General features: G+C 30.8%; 2 protein-coding genes across 4 annotated transcripts in view; both read right to left on the bottom strand.

Annotated features, from left to right (window-relative positions):
• Window positions 1–997: 997 nt before the first annotated feature.
• LOC130665445 (venom carboxylesterase-6-like) lies at window positions 998–3,828 on the bottom strand. Its single transcript, XM_057465840.1, has 5 exons — window positions 3,321–3,828; window positions 2,337–2,534; window positions 1,931–2,275; window positions 1,395–1,857; window positions 998–1,290 (listed from the first exon to the last, which is right to left on the bottom strand). Exons 1-5 carry the CDS (start codon window positions 3,790–3,792, stop codon window positions 1,098–1,100), a joined length of 1,671 nt encoding a protein of 556 aa, XP_057321823.1. The 5' UTR covers window positions 3,793–3,828; the 3' UTR covers window positions 998–1,097.
• Window positions 3,829–12,765: 8,937 nt separating this feature from the next.
• The window catches only part of LOC130664589 (telomerase-binding protein EST1A-like), a 57,058-nt gene continuing 46,544 nt past the window's right edge, over window positions 12,766–23,279 (bottom strand). For all 3 annotated transcript variants that reach the window (XM_057464568.1, XM_057464569.1, XM_057464570.1), the window contains 3 exons: window positions 20,293–20,455; window positions 14,764–15,063; window positions 12,766–14,685 (listed from right to left, as the gene is read on the bottom strand). In XM_057464568.1, the coding sequence (XP_057320551.1) occupies window positions 14,549–14,685; window positions 14,764–15,063; window positions 20,293–20,455 (600 nt within the window). In that variant the 3' untranslated portion in view covers window positions 12,766–14,548. The remainder of the gene's footprint in view (window positions 14,686–14,763; window positions 15,064–20,292; window positions 20,456–23,279) is intronic.

Raw genomic sequence — 23,279 nt, 5'->3', positions numbered from 1 at the left:
GATTTGATAAGTGAATATTCACTAATTGTCAATGCTACAATCGTACCACGCAGAATTAGTGAATATTCACTAAATGAGTATGTGAATATTGGAATTCACTGATTTGATAAGTGAATATGAGAATCCACTAAATTGAAAAGTGAATATGGGAATCCACTGATTTAATCGGTGAAAAAAAATATTATATTGCGAAAAAAAATATAAGACACTTGTAATTAGATCCGAAATGTGATTAATGTATTAGAATCATTACTTAGAGGAAGTATACATGATTTTGATTGATGAAAAAATCCCGGTGACTGCTGGGCTCGAACCTGCATCCTTCCGATTCAAAGTCTTTGATGCTATCCACTGCGCTGACCTACGCATGTGATTGCGTGAATGTAAATAGTATATTCGTTATGATACCAAACAATAACTGATGAAGAAATAAAAAAGTCCGTGATGTTATGATTGACGTACTCTTCATATAAATATATTATTGTTCTGTACTTCTATTTTTTTTTATTTTGAAAGTTTTTTATTAAAATTTTTAAAAATAGCACCTTAATTATTAATTATATTTATATCTAGTAAAATATTTAATTATTTGCTAGTTAAAGTTACTAGTGAAATTGTGAAATTCATAAATTAAGAAGTGAATAACAGTTTCACTTGTATAAATTATGAAAATATCACTAGTTCAGTAGTGAAAATCACTAATTTGCTAGTGAAAATTATAGTACTAAATTTATTAGTGAGAATTCACTAATTTGTTATTTAAATCCACTGATTATGAAGTGAATACTGCTTCACTAACGTAATTAATTAAATTTCCACTAATTCATGTTTACAGAGCACTTATTTATTAAAATTCAGCATTGAAATTAAATTTTTTTTTGAGAATTCAAATTTTCATAAAAAAAATTTTTGAAAATTATATTGAGTAAGAAATTAAAGCTTTTGATTGATAGATTTTTGAAATGTTTCAAAAAATAAAAAAGACATCAATCTCAAAAGTTTAAAAAATGGAGGTAAAAAAATATAAGAATTAATACGGGACTAAAATTTGATGACTTTTTTTCATTAGATGTATTATAAAAAAAAGTTATTGTGTTTTACAATTCATCTCTAGAATTTGTTTGATCATAAATAACATTTTCATTAAAATTAATAGTCTTCCAAAAATATTTGTCCGCCATATTTGAATGCATCTCCATTTGAATGTCACTCGGACTATAAATATGAAGATAATTAAGCGACTTTGAGGCTGGATCAACTTTATCCCATTGAATCTGTTTGTCGGTCGTCCTTTTGACGTAAGAAAAAATATCCGTTATTAGATCATTATTCACTCTATTATATAACCTCACAAAGAAAAAAAATTTATCATGGCGGCGTTATTCTCGACTTACTTATCGGCTGCGAAAGACACCCAAATGTCCATCAGAATCCGTTGCATGGCAATGGCAGTCTCGTCGGTAACTTCTGGAGCATTAGAATATCTTAGTACCAGGAACACGTCATCCGCGTGACTGACTCCCAAATCCGGTTTCGATGGAATAAATAAATCCGACAAACTGTCGGGCGCGCGGTAAGAGTACAGATAAAACAAAACTGGACTCTTGTTAGCCTTAGCCATCATTCTGGCGGCTTTTTCACCGCCAATCGCAAACAGCCGGTCGCCGACCATGTGGATCAGAGGCAAAACGCTCACTTTATTCAATTTCTTTCTTCCCAAGTAGTGGCTACGAATTTTTCTAGATACTTCTCCGTGTCTAGATGCCGGGATCGTGTAATTATAGTCCAGCAAATGTGGGAGTATTTTATCCCAATTTTTATCCAACTCCTCCATCAGTTCCTCGCTGTCGACAAATTCTGCCCAACATGTTTAATTAATTAGTTAATTAATAGACTACCGGAAATACGCGAGATTTCAAAAACTTTTAACCTGCCGCAGGGTAGAGTCCTTCCTCACTGGTCAGAGTCGTCATCCAGGGAACATCTGCGGCTCCTCCACTGGCGATTATTTCAGCCGGGGGACGGTCGATAAATGGATTCGCGGATTGCCGCTCGACAACTGGCCCAAATGGAGTGTAGGGACTGTAAAGCCACGGCTGGAATTGCCCGGTAGCTTGGGAAATACTTTTACCTGGTCTTGTTCTCAAACATTCAATCATTACTGTGGTATTTGTCGTTGGGCATCCAAGAATATCCGATAGTTTTTTTGATTTTTCTAAAGAATTTTCAGTTTGGCTCCAACAGTTCAAGGCTGTGCCACTAAATGACATCCCCGCTGGGAATTTAATGGAGGAATTAGTTGGGGTAATTAGTAAATTTGGTAGTTTTTGGGTTACCATGAAATAGTCCGCGGCTCATAGGTGATAAGTAGTGATAATGAACACTAGTGCCACCGGCACTCATTCCTGCGAGAGTTATTCTGTTCGGGTCACCACCAAATGCTTCTATGTGATTTTTTACCCACTTTAGGGCTAAACTCTGATCTTTTAGACCCATGTTACCTGGCACTACATTATCTTCGGTACTCAAAAAACCTGATAATTATAAATTACGACTGATTAGATAATTAATAGACATCAAAATTTTTTACAAATTTCGGTTTGGAAATTTTAAAATAATTGAATCTGTTACATAATCAAAATCAAAATTTTAAAATTTTATGACAGATAATTTGAAAATATTTCTACTTTGAGTCCGGAAATTAAAAATTTCAAATTTTGATTTCGTTTCTATTGGAGATAAAAAAAATCAAAATATTGAATTTTTAATAAATTTAATTATTTTTAAATTTCGACTTCAGATTAGGTTTGAAAAAAAATTATGATACTGAAGTTAGCCGACGTCCAATAATTTTTGGATTTTTTTTTAAACAATAAATTATTTTTAAAAAAATATTTGAAAAAATTGCACCTGTAGTTTTTTAAATTTCCTACATGTGCACATTTTTATTTTTATTTTTTTAAAAATTAAGTCGTTGAAAAAAAAATTCGAAAATTTTTAATTGTCTGCTAACTTCATGATACTGAATTTGGCCGACGTCTACTAATTTTTGAATTTTAAAAAAACGACAAATTATAAAAAAAAAATTTTTTCAAATAATTGCACTTAAGATTTTTCAATTTTCTAAATGTGCATTTTTTTAGATTTTTTTTTTTTCGTAATTAATTAGTAGAAAAAAAAATTCAAAAATTGTAAATCGTCTGCCAATTTCAGGATCATAAAAAATTTCAACTCAATTTTTTACCATTTTTTTTTCCAAAAAAAAAATAAAAAATTTTCGTTGGCTCCTTTTTCTAACTAAATAATTACCACATTCTTACCAAAAGGCCCAAGCCGATAATTTACATTAACATAAACAACATCCCGGTCCATCAAATAATGAGGGCTATGGACGTTCCCGCTGCCAAACTGAAAAGCTCCTCCGTGGATATAAAAAATAACGGGCAGCAACTCCTCAACATCAACAGGCGCATAAATATTCAAGTACAGACAGTCTTCAGTCCCCTGTACCTGGTCGTCAGCAGACCCCAGCAAGTGCTGATACTCAAGGCAGCCCCCCTCGGTTCTCCTCGCGGTCAAAACTCCCGGCCAGGGGCCCGCAGGCTGGGGCTCCCGGAACCTCAGCTCCCCCACCGGGGGCCTCGCATACGGAACCCCCTCAAACGCGCGATACAGCCGCCCATTAAAAGACTTTTTATAATACCCTCTAATTTTTCCCAAAGACAATTTCACCGAACTCTCATCGCCCGCCAAAACCCCGGCAATTAAACAAACAAAGATATATTTAATCATCACTCGTCGGGTTTTTGAATAAAACTGAGTTTATGCTCTCAAGTAAACATCGCCGTTATCTCATATTTAAATTATTATTTATTATTACCGACTATAAATTGTGATAACTTATCTGTTAATTTAATCACCTTTACAAGTGACCTAAAATTGCAATCAAGCTTTTGCTTGAATTATTTATTTTAAAACTCATTTTTTCATCATAATTAGATAATTTATTTATTATTGACGCAATCTCAAGATATTTTACATCTTTGATAAAATGTCAGTAGTATCGCGTTAACTTTTAATAATAATAATTATTATAAATTTAATAAAATGGATTAATTTATTTTACTGAAAAAAATTTTTTCTCGTCTCAAGAAAATTTTTGTTTCAAATTCATGACGCAAAAAATTTCTTGGGACAAATAAAAATTTTCTTCGGACGAGTAAAAATTTTTTCCCGCCTCAAGAAAATTTGTGACTTTAATTCATGATGCAAAAAATTTCTTGGGCCGAATAAATATTTTTCTTGCCTCAAGAAAATTTGTGACTTTAATTCATGACGCAAAAAATTGTCAAGGGGCAAATAAAAATTTTCTTCGGGCGAGTAAAAATTTTTTCTCGCCTTCAAAAAATTTTTAACTTTAATTAATGATGCGAAAAATTTATGATACTGAAGTTAGCCGACGTCTATTAATTTTTGAATTTTTTTAGAAACGATAAATTATGAAAAAAAATTTTTTTGAAAAATTGCACCTACAGCTTTTTGAATTTTCTACATGTGCATTTTTTTGGTTTATTTTTTTTTATGATTAATTTGTTGAAAAAAAAAATCCTAATATTATTAACTGTCTGCTGACTTCAGGATCATTAAAATTTCTTGGGATAAATAAAAATTTTCTTGGGCCGAATAAATATTTTTTTTGCCTCAAGAAAATTTTTGACTTTAATTCATGATGCGAAAAATGTCAAGGGGCAAATAAAAATTTTCTTTGGGCGAGTAAAAGTTTTTTCTCGTCTCCAAAAAATTTTTGACTTTAATTCATGATGCGAAAAATGTCAAGGAGCAAATATAAATTTTCTTTGGGCGAGTAAAAATTTTTTTCTCGCCTCAAAAAAATTTGTGATTTTAATTCATGATACGAAAAATGTCAAGGGACAAATAAAAATTTTCTTGGGCCGAGTAAAAATTTTTCCCCGCCTCAAGAAAATTTGTGACTTTAATTCATGATGTGAAAAATGTCAAGGGACAAATAAAAATTTTCTTCGGGCGAGTAAAAATTTTTTGCGCCAAGAATTTTGTTTTTTTTATGAATATATATAGACATATATTTGATAATTATTAAAAATAATATTTTTACGTAACGAAAGAATTATTTAAAGTTAGATCATCGACCAAGAATTTGCGACGCATCATTAAATCCACAAATAATAACAACAATAATAATGATAATGTATGCCTATAATAGATTTTATTTAATTTTTTTTTTCTTTCGAATTAACATTTTATTTTAAAAAAACTTGATTTACCGCAATGACTCACAGATGAATTTTTTGTTCACTAATAAATAACATTTCAACAACGCTATACGTTACGATAAGTATTAATCATTTAAAAATGTAATTACTGTATATAAATACTAATTGATATATACGTTAAGGAAATAAACGTATAAATTATTATTATAATTTTTTTTTTCCTGTGCTATTAAGTTTTTAAAATTATTTTCACATGAGGCGTAAGCTTGACCGTTAATTAATGAAAAAAAAAATTAATAATAATAATGAAGTCACTAGAAATTTAACGTTTATTTTTTATGTATTTCCGGTAGTTTGTTATCTTTATGATTATTTTATAAAAATTTATTTAGTTAAATTTAACTCGGAATATTTTAACGGACTCGTTGTTGATGAATTCGCTTTTTTTCACCCGATACTTTTTGCGGGATAATTATTTAAATTTTTTAAGATAATAAGGATAATTAGGATTGGAGCAAAAAAATATATGGAAAGATGGGGAATTAAATAAGGAGCAATAAAAGTTTATATCAAGGGTGGACGGGTAATTGTAGCTTTGGTTGCAAATAAAAAGCTACGGGTCTTTATGGCCATAATGGATAAAAAATATTTAAAAGCATACTGATGTTTTTTTAATTTTAATGCAGCCTAATGCACCTAAATTGTCAATAAAAAAATTATTATAATTATTGTGATTAATAAGTGAGTCATCAAAATATTTAACTTTTTATATTTTAAATCGATTGAACTCGAGAACGAATTATTGGTTCGATTTTAAAACTTTTTCTTTTTACTTTTGAATTATTTTTTGTCAAGTGACATTTGTAGTGATGGATTCGTTTTTTTCAATGCATCAGCATTTCCATTAGATATTTAATGGAAAATAATTCCGTTGGACATTAACATTTTTTCAATGAAATTTTTCTATTATCCATTAAAAATTATTTTTACAGAAAAATATTTCTATTAGCCCGTGGAATTTTCACTTTTTATAGAAAAAATTTCCATTGCGTCGGGAAAAATTTTTTTAATGGATAATTATTCTAGTATCCATCAAAAATGAATTTTTATAGAAAAATATTTCTGTTACCGCCGAAAAATTTAACTTTTTATAGAAGAAGTTCTATTAGGTAGTAAACAATTTTTTTTTTCGGAAAATAATTCCATTATCCATTAAAAATCTATTTTTATAGAAAAATAATTCTATTAGCCTCTGAAATTTTCACTTTTCCTAGAAAAATTTCCATTGCGTAGTAAAAAAACTTTTCAATGGAAAATTATTCTATTATCCATTAAAAACCATTTTCTATAGAAAATTCTTCTGTTACCCCGTAAAATTTTCACTTTTCATACGAAAAATTTCCATTGCGTAGTAAAAAAAACTTTTCAATGAAAAATTATTCTATTATCTATTAAAAATCTATTTTTGGAGAAAAATATTTCTGTTACTCCGTAAAATTTTCACTTTTCATACGAAAAATTTCCATTGTGTAGTAAAAAAATTTTTCAATGGGAAATTATTCCATTATCTATTAAAAATCTATTTTTATAAAAAAATATTTCTAGAAGCGCGTAAAATTTTGACTTTTCCTAGAAAAAATTTCCATTGCGTAATAAAAAAACTTTTCAATGGAAAATTATTCCATTATCCATTAAAAATCCATTGCTATAGAAAACTGTCTATTACTTCGTAAAATTTTCACTTTTTATAGAAAAAATTCCATTAGGTAGTAAAAAAATTTTTGAATGGAACTATTCCATTATCCATTAAAAGTCCATTTCTATAGAAAAATATTTCTGTTACCTCGAAAAATTTTCACTTTTCATACGAAAAATTTCCATTGTGTCGTAAAAAAACTTTTCAATGGAAAATTATTCCATTTTCCATTAAAAATCCATTTCTATAGAAAAATATTTCTGTTACCCCGTAAAATTTTCACTTTTTCTAGAAAAAATTTCCATTGTATAGTAAAAAAATTTTGCAATGGAAAATTATTCCATTATCCATTAAAAATCTATTTGTGCCGAAAAATATTTCTGTTAACTTGTAAAATCTTTACTTTTACATAAATTTCGGGTAAACAATTTTTTTATTGATCGTAAAATAACTCGTACACAAAAAAATAGACAAAATTTTTTTATCTATTTTATTATAGCTGTCTTGGACAGTAGCCATTTTTTAAGCACTAAAATTTTTTTTTCCACTGCACGACTATTTTTCCCAGCGATATCAGTGGCTGGATAAAAATAACAATAAAACTTTAACGACTCACGACAATTACATCTGGAATAACAATCAAATCTTCCGCAAAAATAAATTGCGATCCCCGCAATGAATAGATTTTTTTTTTAAATTTACTAAATACCTAAAAATTAATATAATATATTTGGTAGCGGTATTTATGCATGAGTTGCCAGGTTATCAAGGCGTAAATTAGCATTCTCCGTATGCTGTTAACCGTGGTATTTCGATAAGTTGAAGACGTGTCGCAAGGCGTGCTCAGTAAGTGAATTTGCGCGTCGGTCGAACTCAATACTCGAGATGTGAAGAGAAAGAAAAATCAACTACAGTAGCAACATTCACAACTCGAAACTCTCCCATACCTTCCAGCCCCGCACTACTTGGGAAAAAAAAATAAAAAAAATAAAACCACTGCAAATAAAATACTTTCCAGCTTTTCACGTTTCTTCTCTCCTCTTTCTTCTTCTTCTTCTCATTCTTTTCTTCTTCTCCAGCCATTCTTTCCCTTTTCCTCCACCTTCACATCAGAGTTATCCGCGACTGACAACACGGAAATCGTCTTGGCTGCGTGACCAGAAAAGTAATAAAATATCCCGAGATTAGAATAACTTTAAAGTAGCTTTCATTAGCTTCCTTTTTACAAAATCTCATTTAAAAATTATTTAAAAGCAGGAACAATAATAAAATCCATTATCTCGTTATCTTTTATAACGGGGTGGATGCATCATTAATGTCATTAGCGTTATTACTTTATGTGTTACATGGGAAGCTATAGATTGGAATTGCCTTTTTAAACCTTTTTGCCAGATAACTTGGCAGGCTAGACCGTAGACCGTACTCCCGAGACTCCCATGATGTGCATTTGCATGATAGATGCCAGTGGGCCGTGGGTGAGATGACCGACGGTCTATTCAGCACAATCACCAATCCAACAGAGCCTCCTATCCCAGTCTTTCAATCTCACTAACCAGCATCCACCATCCAACATCTAACATTCAGCCTGTGTTGTGCTGTGGTATACTCAGTTAATATATATCTATATATGAGTGTGCAGACTACACTTGTGTACGTTCATAGTAAACCGACTGGCCTATGTACTGTGTAGTCAACCGACTAACCGACCGCTGACCCACATTTGCAAACATAATGTCAAACTGTCAACGACCCTCACTATTATCAGCTACTAGGTTATTGTGTCATTACTTTTTTCTTTTTTTTTTTATATTTTTTTTTTATACGTAACAATCTTTAGTCTTGGTCTTGGTTTTACTCTTGGTCTTGATCTTTGTCTTAGTTTTGGTCTTGCTCTTGCTCTTGGTCTTGATTTTACTCTTGGTCTTGGGTCTTGGTCTTTGTTTTGTTCTTAGTCTTGGTCTTGGTCTTGGTCTTGGGTCTTGGTCTTAGTCTTGGGTTTTGTTCTTAGTCTTGGTCTTGGTCTTGGGTCTTGGGTTTTGTTCTTAGTCTTGGTTTTGGTCTTAGTCTTGGAGTCTTGGTCTTGGTCTTAGTCTTGGGTCTTGGTCTTGGGTTTTATTCTTAGTCTTGGTTTTGGTCTTGGTCTTGGGTCTTGGTCTTGGTCTGTGTTTTGTTCTTAGTCTTGGTCTTGGGTCTTGGTCTTTGTTTTGTTCTTGGTCTTGGTCTTGGTCGTGGTCTTGGTCTTGGTCTTGGTTTTGATTTTGATTTTGGTTTTAGTCTTGGTCTTGGTCTTGGTCTTGGTCTTGGTCTTGGTCTTAGTCTTGGGTTTAGTCTTGGTCTTGGTCGTGGGTCTTGGTCTTGGGTCTTGGTCTTTGTTTTGTTCTTGGTCTTGGTCTTGGTTTTGATTTTGGTTTTAGTCTTGGTCTTGGTCTTGGTCTTTGTTTTGTTCTTAGTCTTGGTCTTGGTCGTGGGTCTTGGTCTTGGGTCTTGGTCTTGGTCTTGGTCTTGGTTTCGATTTTGGTTTTAGTCTTGGTCTTGGTCTTGGTCTTAGTCTTGGGTTTAATCTTGGTCTTGGTTTTGATTTTGGTTTTAGTCTTGGTCTTGGTCTTATTGTGATTCGTCTCTCAAATTACTAAATAAAATTCTATTTAAATTTTAATCCAAGCCGGCAAAGGTTTAAATTGTTGGGAATAAAATAATACGAGGCAAGGCGCCAAGTAGATGGCGCCAATCGCTAAGTATACGGTGCCAATGAAAAATATGTTAGCAGCCCCTGTTTTCCTGTCTAGTTCTCACGAGTTTGAATAGTCGGCAATACTTACATACGTATATGTAAGTAAATATTCAACATTACAAGGGTGAATTGAACTTGACAGTAAAAATGCTGATTTTTCGATTTGACGAAAGTGCTGAGTTTCAAAATCCGAAGGCTGCCATAAAAAAACTAGATAATAGAAAAAACGTATCTGGCGCCCTGGCATTCTGCCAGACGTTTCTTTAAACGATCAACGACCTGTGATCTTGAACTTAGACGACGTTTGGCGGAACGCCCGAGTTCTGGGAAAAGTAAATGCTTTTTTTATTTTTATTTTCAAATTAATAAAACCATTTTGTTTGTTGGTTAATTTTTACTAAGAAGCTGAGCGGTAGCTTCTGACGGAATTTGATACGACTCAATTAGTATACGGGTTTTATTTAATAAGTTTAATGATTATGTATATTTATATCCAGCATAATAATAATAATTATTATTATTCGTATAATTAAAGGCACATCCGATCCATTTCAAAATTAATTTATTGATAGTATTCCCCCAGTTACATATACTAGCATTTTCAGATCAATTCTGTGTAATACTTGAATAATTTTAATTATTAATTCACTGATTATATTTAAATAAAAAAGATTTAATGTCCACGAATAATTTAATTTATTTTTAATTAAATGTCAAAAAAAAAAATTTCCAAATTTAAAATTGCGCGCCGCCAAAAATCAGGAGTGAATTCGGATTTTATTCAAATTTCGAACTCCCGGAGTTTAAAAAAAAATTACTCTGCATATGCAGTAAATCGGTAGTTTTTTTTATCGTGAATTTATTTTAAATCCGCATGTAGAATTTCAATATGAATTTTAATATCAAAACTAAATTTTTTTCCAAAGTAAATTTCACTCCGATCCCGAGTTCACTCAGAGGGAAGTAAATGAATAAAAAATGATCTACTCCCAATTCACTTCGAAAATTTTTTACAGCATAAATCGAACCCACAAAATAATTTAATTTTAACCTACTAATTAATTACTACTAATTAATATTAAAAATAATCGTTCAAAAAAAACATTTATATTAATTGTCTTTCTAAAATTAACTTTAAATTTACAGTTCGTTTGAAGAATTGATTTGAAATGCTTTTGAAATAGATCCGATGTGGCTTCAATTGCTCTAACAATCATAAGTGCCGACCAAAAAAAATATATAGATATTCATACAAGTGTATATATTTTGAAACAACAGAAAAAATGATGATTATTATTATTGTTATAATACAGATGTGTAATAAATAAAATAGCTCAAGAGTTACGTATGAAAAGGATAAAAAGCAGCATACGTGCGAGCAGGCAAGCAAGCAGGCAGGCAGGCGTTGTGAGGAAGGCTGAGGCTAACGGTTAATCGTGTTTAGTAAAAAAACTCCACGGCTTCTCCAAGAAGGGCCTTCTCTCTTTACATCAGCATCTTTTACTTCTTCTTCTTCTTCTTTAGCTTCTTCTTCTTCTTCTTCGTCTTCTTCCTCGTCTACTTCTTCTCGTTCTTATACATCTACTCCTTGAGTTCTCACTTCTCGACCCCGTGATACTCCTAGTCCTAGTCCAATACTAGTCTCAGTCGACTCACATACCTCGTGTACCTCCAGCTCAACACAAACGGTCTATGTGAAAATATACCCCATACATTTTAGTCCAAGTAGACTCTAGTGTTGTGTATTTTATTCTCCTACAACAGACGTTGTAATGCCTGATGGCTGAGATGTAACGGGGTCGCAAGTGTCAACGGGCTTTGCCACGCGATCACCGCCTCTGGTAGATGCACTTAGACATTTATCAACATTTTTTACTTTACCTGGTTAATTAAAATCTGCTTTTACGTTTATTTATTTTAATATTTATTATTATTCATTCGGATATCTGGGTAATAGAAACATTTTAACCAACCGGAGAATTTTACTCCTGATTTTTAGTTAATTAATTATTTAGTTACGCTTTTGATCTTTACGATTAATAAATTTCATTTAATTGCTTAATTTTCATGGGAATAAAATACTTAAAACAAAAATTATATTTGAATTTGAATTTGCCGCCAAAAATTTTTTAAATATTTGAATCCTATTACTAAAAAATTATTTTTAAAAAAATCTAAAGATAATTTTTGAATTTTAAATTTCCCGCCAAAAATTAAAAAAATATTTGCTCCCAAATTAAAAAATAAAAATCGCAATTTAAATAATAAAAATAATCGATAAAATTTCATTTAATTGCTTAATTTTCATGGGAATAAAATATTTGAAACAAAAATTATATTCGAATTTGAATTTGCCGCCAAAAATTTTTGAAATATTTGAATCCGATTATTAAAAAATTATTTTTAAAAAAATCAAAAGATAATTTTTGAATTTTAAATTTTCCGCCAAAAATTTAAAAAATATTTCGCTCCCAAATTAAAAAATAAAAATCGCAATTTAAATAATAAAAATAATCGATAAAATTTCATTTAATTGCTTAATTTTGATGGGAATAAAATATTTGAAATAAATATTATATTTGAATTTGAATTTGCCGCCAAAAATTTTTGAAATATTTGAATCCGATTATTAAAAAATTATTTTTAAAAAAATCAAAAGATAATTTTTGAATTTTAAATTTCCCGCCAAAAATTTAAAAAAATATCTCGCTCCCAAATTAAAAAATAAAAATCTCGATTTAAATAATAAAATTAATCGATAAAAATTGAAATGTCCTTGAAATAAATTTTTATTCGCCTTGACATTAACCTCGAACGATTAAATAAAAACAAAGTACAATTAAATTTGTAAACAAGCGTAGATGGTGATCTAAAAAGGAATGTACACCCTTTTATATTTATTGCAGTTGAAAGCTAACTGTAAACATATATATATCTATATATACATATATTGTGTGATAAATGTCCAGAGATACTGTGGCAGATTAAGAGTCTCGACTTACTTGCAAATGACATTCAGTTAAAATTCATTTATAACATTAAGTAGTCAATATATTTATTAATAATTCATGACAAACAATACAGCATTCATTTTTATAATTTATTTATTTATTTATACTTTTGTTCATTACCATGAGCACGCACAAGATACAAACAAAACTAGTCTAAAAAATATCCAAAGGTTACAATTATTAGTTTTTTTTATTCTCTTTTTTGTTTTTCGGGTAATTTAATTTTACTACACAATATCATTAGTCATGTAATTTTAAATCAATCATGTGCTCACTAACGACAGTTGCAATTCCCGCGGAATGTTAAACAATAGTCAATTAAATGGTCTATCTAAACAATAAACTAACTTGCCGTCGTGATAATCACCAACGGCCACTTGAAACAATCTACAGTCTACATTTATTTATATATATATTCATATATGTACAGAGAAAAAAGATTCCTTGGCGCAAACTATTTTTTCTTACCCACAGAAAATTTTTACTTGTCTTCAGTAATTTTTTGCGTTATGAATTTAAAAAAAAAATTTTTTTGAGCCAAGTAAATATTTTCTTGTGCCAAGTAAAAATTTTTACTTTGCTTAAAAAAATTTTTACTTGTACTAAGAAATTTTTTGCATCATGAATTGAAAACCAAAATTTTCGCGGGATGAGTAAAAACTTTCTTGAGCCAAGTAAATATTTTCTTGTGCCAAGTAAAAATTTTTACTCGCTCTAAGAAAAGTTTTAATTATTCTTAGAAATTTTTTGCAATATAAATTGAAAACCAAAATTTTCGTGAGATGAGTAAAAATTTTTTTGAGCCAAGTAAATATTTTTTTGAGTCAAGTAAAAATTTTTACTTGCCTTAAAAAAATGTTTACTTCTACTAAGAAATTTTTTGCATCATGAATTAATTACCGAAATTTTAGCGGGATGAATAAAAATTTTTTTGAGCCAAGTAAATATTTTTTTGAGCCAAGTAAAAATTTTTACTTGCCTTAAAAAAATGTTCACTTGTACTAAGAAATTTTTTGCATCATGAGTTGAAACCAAAATTTTCGCGGGACGAATAAAAATTTTTTTGAGCCAAGTAAATATTTTTTTAAGCCAAGTAAAAATTTTTACTCGCTCTAAAAAGTTTTATTAATTCTTAGAAATATTTGCAATATAAATTGAAAACCGAAATTTTCGAGGGATGAGTAAAATTTTTTTGAGCCAAGTAAAAATTTTTTTTCTATGTATATATATTTATATATATATTTAATTATAATAAAATGCATGACATTTTGATTGGCCCTTCTTAACAAATCTAAGAAAAAAAGTTGGTCATTATCATTAAATATAATCTATTCATCAGTGCATCTATGACGTAATAAAAATACTAAACATATATTTATATATTTGTATCATTAAATATATATATATATATATGTATACGTATATATATATACTTTAATTTCATATTTAAAATCTACAACAATTGTCAAAAAGTAAAAGGAAAAAAGTGATAATTATTTCATTTAAAAATCTCTGAGAAAAAAAAATCAGAGAGCTCGATTACGCATACACCAAAAGATGTAGAAGTTTATTAAAATATATTACAAGTAAATAGATTTAAAAAAAAATAAACAAAAAATTATCCGTTTAAATTTTAAAAATTATTTAAAATTGCATTTAAAATTTATTTGGTTACTTTTAATTTATCTAATGAGAAGTTAAGTCTTAGAGGACGTTGCATGATTACTAAGTACAGAGAAAAATAGATTATTGATTTATGTAATAAACAAATATATAAATATAAATTGTTTATTAATAACAATAGGTAATTAATTAATAATTAATTATAATAATAATAATAATAAAATTGTTTATTTTATTAACCAAGACCGGCCCAGAGCATGAAATCGGGGACCTCTCGGACTGGAACATCCCGAGCTAGAGCCTTGACCCTGAGGTTTCTGTCCTCCGTAAGTAGAACTACGTCACGTCTTAGACGTCTCGGTTGCCCTTCATCTTAATTATTTTTAAAAAATAATGCCCATGTTATTTCAAAAATAATTACTGTCATTTAAAAAAAAAACTAGTACTCACCAGCGGGAACTAGATCTTTAGTACGACAGAGACTCAGACAAGTGGCCAAAATTCTGTCGTCATTGCTGGCGAGCTCGTTGAGCCTGACGTCGTCTTCGACGGTAAAAATACTTGAAGTTAATACAGTTCCTCTGGTGGTAAGACATCTTATTGCGGGATTCTTACTTCTGGCGAATGCCAGAGCCGCTTTTGCCGAATCCGCGACCCGGGCGATGTGCTCGGGATCTAATGACGACCGTGAGCTCGGCGGACAGTCTCTGGCATCGGCTCCACGTGCCAAACCCTCAAGTTCATTTAAAACTGCAACAGATTCCACCGATGATTACTCCAGTAAATTTACACAGTATAATTTTTGCACGACTCATGATGCGACGCATCTGAGATGTGCTTTACGATCGAAAAATTTAATTCGCCTCACTTCGGCAACTATTTCAATTATTATACCCTTGGTAGTTTCCGGAATTGAGATATGTTGCATACTATTTTGAAGATAATTTAATGGAGATTAGTTCTATACTTTTCAAAAATTGATTTAGTTCAATAAAAACGGAAAAAACATCAAAATAGTCGAAAAAAATTTCCTGTCCGTCAAGTATGAAACCCGTAGACACAATAACTTACGAAAAAATGCAGTAATTGAATCAAATTTTTTTTTTTTAAATTCTTTGACAGATTTGTAGATCCCCTATTGCTAATGGCTAGGTAACTCAGTGTCGTTTGATTACAATTAATAAAAGAATAAAAAGGCTGTATAACTATATCTATATATATCGATGTAAAATTAACATGGATGCCGATATATCTATACCCATACATTATACGTACATTTATACCACCAGGGGCGCTTGCGAATTTCCATCCTAGTACAGCTGTCGTTTTTTTTTGGCTAATTGGTAAGCCTGAATTTTTTCAGTTCAATTTTTTTTTATTTACATATATTTTTTTTGTTTTTGTTATTAATCGAGATATTTTGAGTAGGTTCTTTTATAATTATAAAAAAAATACTAATATAATTAAAAAAAACAACAAATTTTAAGGAAAGAGAATTTGATATATTTTAAATTTATTCGTACTTCCCGCCATTTTTTTATTATTATTTTATTATTTCATAATAAATGAGTATTATGAGTCGTGCACTTTTGGATTTTCCAAATTTTTTTCAAAATCCGATCGTGTCAATATTAAATTCAACTCGTCAGAGATCGGCCTCAGATCTCCGCGAGTTCAGAATAAATATAAAAAATGTATGAAAAAAAAAAAAAAAAGGAGCCAACATAGAGGACACGGGGTCAAAACCCCATTCTCTCCTCTAGCGCCCCCTTTAATCTCTGGTGAGGCATCGCCCACGCCCGGTTGTGGTCAGGGGTCTGCTGGCCAATCGGCTCGCGCCTCATGCCCACACATGCATTCATGTATGAGCCGTGAGAACCTAACTGTGAAACTCACCGTTGTGCTGCTGCAGCCCTCTTGTGCCTCTGATCATTCTTTGGTGGTTCACTTGCATACAACACACACATACACACACACACATGCACACATATGTAACATATATGAAATGGTATAGCCGTCCCTGTTCAGTGTCCGCATTCGTTTAGGTCGGCAGAACCACGGAGCAGAGCCAGACAGAGGAGCCAGGGGTCAAAGGGCGGCACCGAAGCCGATTTTGCATGAAAGCTTACTTTCGTTTTTCGGGCGAGCCGAGGAGAGTTAAGACTGCCGCGTTAAAAAATATAAATCGTGTGTGTATATGGGAATATTAAATACCGGGATGAACTTGAATGGATCGAGACGGAGCATAAAGAAGGGTGGCAAGTTTATGTTATAAATGTATGAGTGCATCTAACATTTATTTAGAAGAGGAGGAGTCTTGTAATACCATCGGAACATGTCCTCGGGGAATCAAAGGCCATCTGGATGTCGATATTTACGAGTGGGAGGGAGTCGAGACGTTTTAACTTAAACGCCATAAACAAATTCGTCCACGTTTATATAACTTATATTTATTGTTATTGTTATGAAATGAATTTTAAGGTGTAACTCATGTTGTTTCGAACAAAAATTAAAGTTAAGTAAAGGCAATAAGGCTAAAAAATCACTGCGGAATTACAATTATTTCGTTCGTGATTGTAATCCCAAATTTAGCGAATGTCATTTTGGTATGTTGTAAACTTAAATTCAAAGTATTCAACAACAGTTTATTTTGTCGCGGTTGAAATAATGCAACCGCTTTTTACCTTTTTTGTCTTTTGTCTCGTTTTATTGCACTTTTTTTTCACTATTTTTGTAAAAAATAACCGATAAAAGAGATCGTGTCGTAGCATCTGGCGCGTAAATCGTCGCGCTCCCTTTGTAAATTTTTTGTTATTACTGTTGGTCGGTATTATTATTATTATCATTATTATTCCGAGCCCGATAATCGATCCCGGGTATTTTCTGGCGTACAAATAGACTACTCGAGAGCACTCGATGTCCCGAGACTCGTCAACAAGATGAGCTTTAATCTATTTTCCAGTTCTCATTGCAAACAGAAATCCAATCTCCATCTACATACGGATCTGAAAATATTTTTGTCGACGGTTGATACCGTCAACATGATCATCGTCTACAACAACGTTTACACAAAATACCAGACGTCCATTATTAACTTGTCTCATTGAGTGCTCTCGTCTTCTCTTTAGCATACGTCGAGTATTTAATACGGAAATATTTTATACTAGAAAAATAAAAAATGCGTATAAAAAATTAATCGGAAACCGAACTCTCTAAATATGAATTAGTGATTTTTCACTAATTTTAAGGGAATATTCACTAATTGTCAATGCTACAATCGTACCACGCAGAATTAGTGAATATTCACTAAATAAATATGTGAATATTGGAATTCACTGATTTGATAAGTGAATATATGAGAATCCACTAAATTGAAAAGTGAATATGGGAATCCACTGATTTCATCGGTGAAAAAAAAAATTACATTGCGAAAAAAAATATAAGACACTTGTAATTAGATCCGAAATGTGATTAATGTATTAGAATCATTACTTAGAGGAAGTATACATGATTTTGATTGATGAAAAAATCCCGGTGACTGCTGGGCTCGAACCTGCATCCTTCCGATTCAAAGTCTTTGATGCTATCCACTGCGCTGACTTACGCATGTGATCGCGTGAGTGTAAATAGTATATTCGTTATGATACCAAACAATAACTGATGAAGAAATAAAAAATCCGTGATGTTATGATTGACGTAATCTTCACATAAATATATTATTGTTCTGTACTTATATTTTTTTTTATTTTGAAAGTTTTTTATTAAAATTTTTAAAAATAGCACCGTAATTATTAATTATATTTATATCTAGTGAAATATTTAATTATTTGCTAGTTAACGTTACTAGTGAAATTGTGAAATTCATAAATTAAGAAGTGAATAACAGTTTCACTTGTATAAATTATGAAAATATCGCTAGTTCAGTAGTGAAAATCACTAATTTGCTAGTGAAAATTATAGTACTAAATTTATTAGTGAGAATTCACTAATTTGTTATTTAAATACACTGATTATGAAGTGAATACTGCTTCACTAACGTAACTAATGAAACTTCCACTAATTCATGTTTAGAGAGTAGAAAAATAAAAAATGCGTATAAAAAATTACTCAATCGGAAACCGAAAACAAGTGAGTAATTCTCTCTGAATTATTGTTAAGAAATTTTATATAAACGCCTACTAGTCAAACAAAAAAATCAAACAATAATTTAAGAATTAACATATGACGCAACAGAGTAATAGATACCTCGAAAAAACCCGGAAAAGATCGAAGGATCTATGATCGTACGTTATAATAACAGAAATTATTTTATTAAACTCATCCGAAATTATCCGTCAAGGTATTATGAGCGTTGAAAATTACTAGTGACATGCATGTCAACAAATTGAACATTTTGTTAATATTAATACGCTAATGCGACCTTTTGTTAAAGGTCCGTTGCGTCAGATGTCGTGATCATTTTGTTTAGCTTGATATCTTTCTGTTGGATTTCATAATTCATTTTACGCTCTATCCTACTGCGCATGGTGTCTATTAGCTCGACGACCATTTCCTTTATTATTTTTTTCGACATTCGTCTCATTAGCATTTTACTGAACCGTCATCTCCATGTCAGATATGTCAAAGTTATCTTGCTATAAATATTTAATTAATTTTTTATTTCGCTGGCTCTTGTGATATTAAATGCGAGCGATGAACTTTGGAAGCTGCTATTTTGATCGCAAGTTGACAACCGAAATAAGATGCCCGCGAAAACTTGATAGCGCAAACAGTTGACGGTAACTTGTAGTTAAATTTTTCTCTGAGTTTTTTCTCGAAATTTGAAGGAAATTTTTTGATAGGGCGCATTCCTATTACGGGTGTAAATTTACGTCACCTTGTAGTTCATGTCGTACTGATACTCCGTGTAAAAAAAATTTTGTTCATAATGAATTTCGATTTGAATTTGATGACGAAACTCAGATCGTGACACAAAAATGACTTTCATCATGAATTTACTCCAACTTTTCGTCTAGTAAATCCGTATCAATTCAAAAATAATTTACTTTGTCTCCGAATTGGACTTGAGATGATTTCAATAGAAACTTGATTGAATTTTTACCTTTTGTCAAATTCATCGATTCAGAAATCACCAATAAATTTCTCCTATCAAATACTTGATTTACGTAAATCAGTTTCGATTGTAAAATTAATTTAGTGAATAAACTTCGGATCGATTCCGCACGTTTTCATCCCCCGACAAAATATCCTATCAGCAAAATTTCTCTTTTTTATTTAAATGTTTTATTTGTACTGTTCCCAACTAATTTGGGTGCTTGTTTTTCAGGAAAATTGTGAAAATTATATCTCAAGATATTTTGTCGGAGATATTATGTCCGGAGATATTTTATCGGGGGATGAAAATGCGCATTACTCTTCGGATCACTTAAATAAAAATGAGACTGAGTCATAATTTTGTCGTGATTAAAGTTGTTGATATAAATTCATGATGAAAGTCATATTTGTGTCACGATCTAAGTTTCGGGATGAAATTCAGATCTAAATTAATTTTGAATAAATTTTTTTTACGCGGGACTGCAGTCAAAACTTGACCGAAATCACTGACCAGCAATTTTTTAAAGAGAAGATGTAACTATCATGCCAATTAAATGTTAAACCGGTTGGTAAAAAAGTTTTAACCTCAAAATCTATTTTACCGATCGACCAAATTTTTACGAGATACGATTTAAATTTTTTCAGTTATAAGTAAAAAAAAAATTGAATTTTTGTAGGAAATATTCTGGACCGAGACATAAATTTAACAAGTAAGAGAAATAATTGTCAGTTTATCTGTGGTCACTATAGCGCATATGTCTAGACTTGTGAGCCCTAAATTTCAAACGGACAATGATAAAGAGCTTCCTTCCGTAGATAACTGGGTAAAATATTAGCGTCCATATAAACTTAAATTCTATTCCGAGAGAGAAGATAAAAACTTACCGACGAGAGGAATCATTAATGTGAATAACGGATGTGGTCCTGAGGTTGTTTTAGCGATGCGCTGCAGTTGCGGCAAATAGTCAATGAAACAGTTTGTATCAGGGACCAATTGCCGCGGTCTGACTTCGATTTCCACTGAAACCGATGACTTTTGCAGTATTGCCTGTAACAAAAATAAACTCAAAATTACATCGGAAAAGTGGAATAGCGACCGCGTGAGCTCTCCGCGGTTTTCATCAAATTTTTTTTACGAAACAAAAGTTAAATTTGATGAATGAGAATGCGGAAAGATGGATTACCGAAATAGATATTATTATTTACGGATTATCTTAATGGCTTTGTGTTAAGCCCTTTCATTAATCGATTGCAAGTACGCTCCGTGGTCCTACATAAATCAAGCTTATCCAGCCGCGCGATTCTGAGTACTAAGTACATATATATTATGTATATCTATAGCTACATATATATATCCACACCAAGAGTTAAATCTATTCTCCCTCATTTCTGATTCTGCTACATCTGCTAATCCACAGAATCGTTATCATTTTAATAACCACGTCTCCGGTAAAACGAAATATTCCACATTTCCACTTTATTTCCCCATTACACGGAAAGAATTTTCTTATGAATATTGCCATGTTATTTATTATAAAAATTACTCTAAATCGAGTAATCTTGGGCCATTACGACTTTTTACTTTTGAATTACGAAATTTTACTTTTTCAGTGAGTAAAAATCAATCAGATTAATTTTTACTCACAATTGCGAGTAAAAATTACACCTAGCGGCTGTCTAAATAAATTCTCTCTAATTCAATTTTTACTCGTAGGTTATGATAAAAAGTTGATGATTCAATTTATAAAATTTATATTGAATTACAATTAAAAATTACAATTAATAGGCTGAAATTTCCATAAAAAATCTAAAAACCATCTAATTGCTTTAGAATATGACTTAAAATAAATATTTTGAAAAATAATAAAAAAAAAATTACTCTTATTGTGTTGAAAAAGAAAAGATACAAATTTTTTTTTAATTTTAAAATAAATATCAAGTTATAGAGAAATACAGAGATCGTCTTTTTTTCCAAGCCTACGTTTGTGTGCGTAACATATGTAAGTTGTCGCGAGCAAAATAAAAGACATTTAATTGAAGCCGATATTAACCGAAGATTAACGGAGACTACTGAAATATTACTCTGCAGTTTAGAGTAAAAATTACTCCCATAGATAAGAAAATTTATTCGAGTTATAGGCAGTTTTTCATCAAAAAGTTAATGGGTTTAAAAGAATGGTATATTGGGGAGTAAAATTAATCGCATGAAAATTATTTCCGTGGAGTAATATACAGAAAAAAAATGATTTTTACTCGCTTCAAAAAAAATTTTGTTCATCCCAATAAATTTTTGGAATTTTAAATTGAAGGCGTAAATTTTCTTAGGACGAAAAAAAAATTTTGGGTCGATAAAAAAATTCTTGCGCTAAGAAATTTTTTTTTCTATACAAAATTTTAATTTAAAGAATTCCCGCAATTTTTTATTTTTTATTAAAATCCAAAGAAAGTGAAAAAAAAATTAATTTGTAATTTTCAAAAATTTTTTTTTGCGAACTTTTATACAAATTATTCGACGTCATCAAAATTTGAAATTTTAGTAATTTTGACAAATGAATATACCAGTGAATTAATTTAAAATTGTGTTAATTATTAGCATTATAGGCAGTTTTTCATCAAAAAGTTAATGAGTTTAAAAGAATGGTATATTGGGGAGTAAAAATGAATAGATTAAGATGAGATATTCACAATAATCGATTAAATATAAGACTTTTAAAAAATTACTCAGTAGTAGAGTAAAACATGGTCTAGCAACGTTAATATTTAAACAAAAAATATTAAATTTAAACCAAAAAATACCAATTGTTTGCAACGGCCCAGGATTACTCGAAATTACAGAGTAATTTTTATCAAAAAATTATTTCCCCATTATCTACCGTTTAAATATTCATTTAATCTGTTAAATACTCGATAAATAAATAATTAGCCGATTGAATGAATCATTGGAGCATCAAGTGAAGGAAAAAATGATTTATCGAACAATAACAATAATACTGTCATTAATCATTGAGTAGTGAGGTGCGACAGCGTGTGCAGAACCCCCGGGGCGAGGTCCGAAAAGGGCGAAAAAAAGTACCGCGATGATTCTCCGGGTTTTTATTCATTTCAGCGGAAAGCAAGAGGACAGTAAAAGTAAAAGGGAAAGAAAAAGGCGGATTTAAAAAATGATATTGCGAATAAAGTGTTTAATGGGTATTTGAATATGGTTTTTATGCGCTCGGTGAACGAGGGATAAAAATAATGGGCAATAAAATTAGTGTTAATGTTTGTAAGATAATATATTAACCGATAATCGTATTCATAAGTGCAACAGTTGCATTACAAGGATGCTCACGTGTAAATATAGTCTCTTAAATCAGATGTATGAGGGAACTTGTGGGCTTGTATTCCAGCATGGTAAGATCCTCGTCTCTAGTCAAGCATAAAGTACACCCACGTGACGTTGAGAGGACGGAAAAGGAATCGTTCGATGACAGGTTCGAGCACCTGGACTATATCGCGCTCACTTGCTCGGTATTTAAATAAATTCCCGGTATTTTCATTACTTAAGGCATTAATTTAACGCGAATGGACATCTAATCAGTAAATAAATATAACGGCTTACTAAAATATATATCTTTTATAAAAACAAAGTAATAAGTATACTTTAGTCAAATTGCAATCAGACTGTTGTTAATAAACATTATCTACGGTATTACTAATGAGAGATCTTACCCGGAAGGTAAATACACTGGCTTTTAAGATCTAATTCTCATCATACAACTATTTGTATATATATATAGATAAATATATATATAGAGTTTCTGTGTCGTAGTTGGAGTCTTTACTTACAATTCAGCAGACAAGAGTTTACGAGGAAGGTGTGTCGAATGGGA

The sequence above is a fragment of the Microplitis mediator genome, chromosome 3 (assembly GCF_029852145.1).
Source record: "Microplitis mediator isolate UGA2020A chromosome 3, iyMicMedi2.1, whole genome shotgun sequence".
In the NCBI taxonomy this organism is placed as follows: domain Eukaryota; kingdom Metazoa; phylum Arthropoda; class Insecta; order Hymenoptera; family Braconidae; genus Microplitis; species Microplitis mediator.
The sequence above is the reverse complement of the archived record's forward strand: the minus strand, read 5'-3'. Positions and strand labels throughout refer to the sequence as shown.

Coding starts and splice junctions, on each gene's coding strand:
- LOC130665445 (XM_057465840.1), bottom strand. CDS start 3,792: ATGATTAAATATATCTTTGTTTGTTTAATTGCCGGGGTTTTGGCGGGC. Junction 2,535..3,320: donor TTATCGGCTTGGGCCTTTTG/GTAAGAATGTGG, acceptor TATAATTATCAG/GTTTTTTGAGTACCGAAGAT. Junction 2,276..2,336: donor GAGCCGCGGACTATTTCATG/GTAACCCAAAAA, acceptor TTAAATTCCCAG/CGGGGATGTCATTTAGTGGC.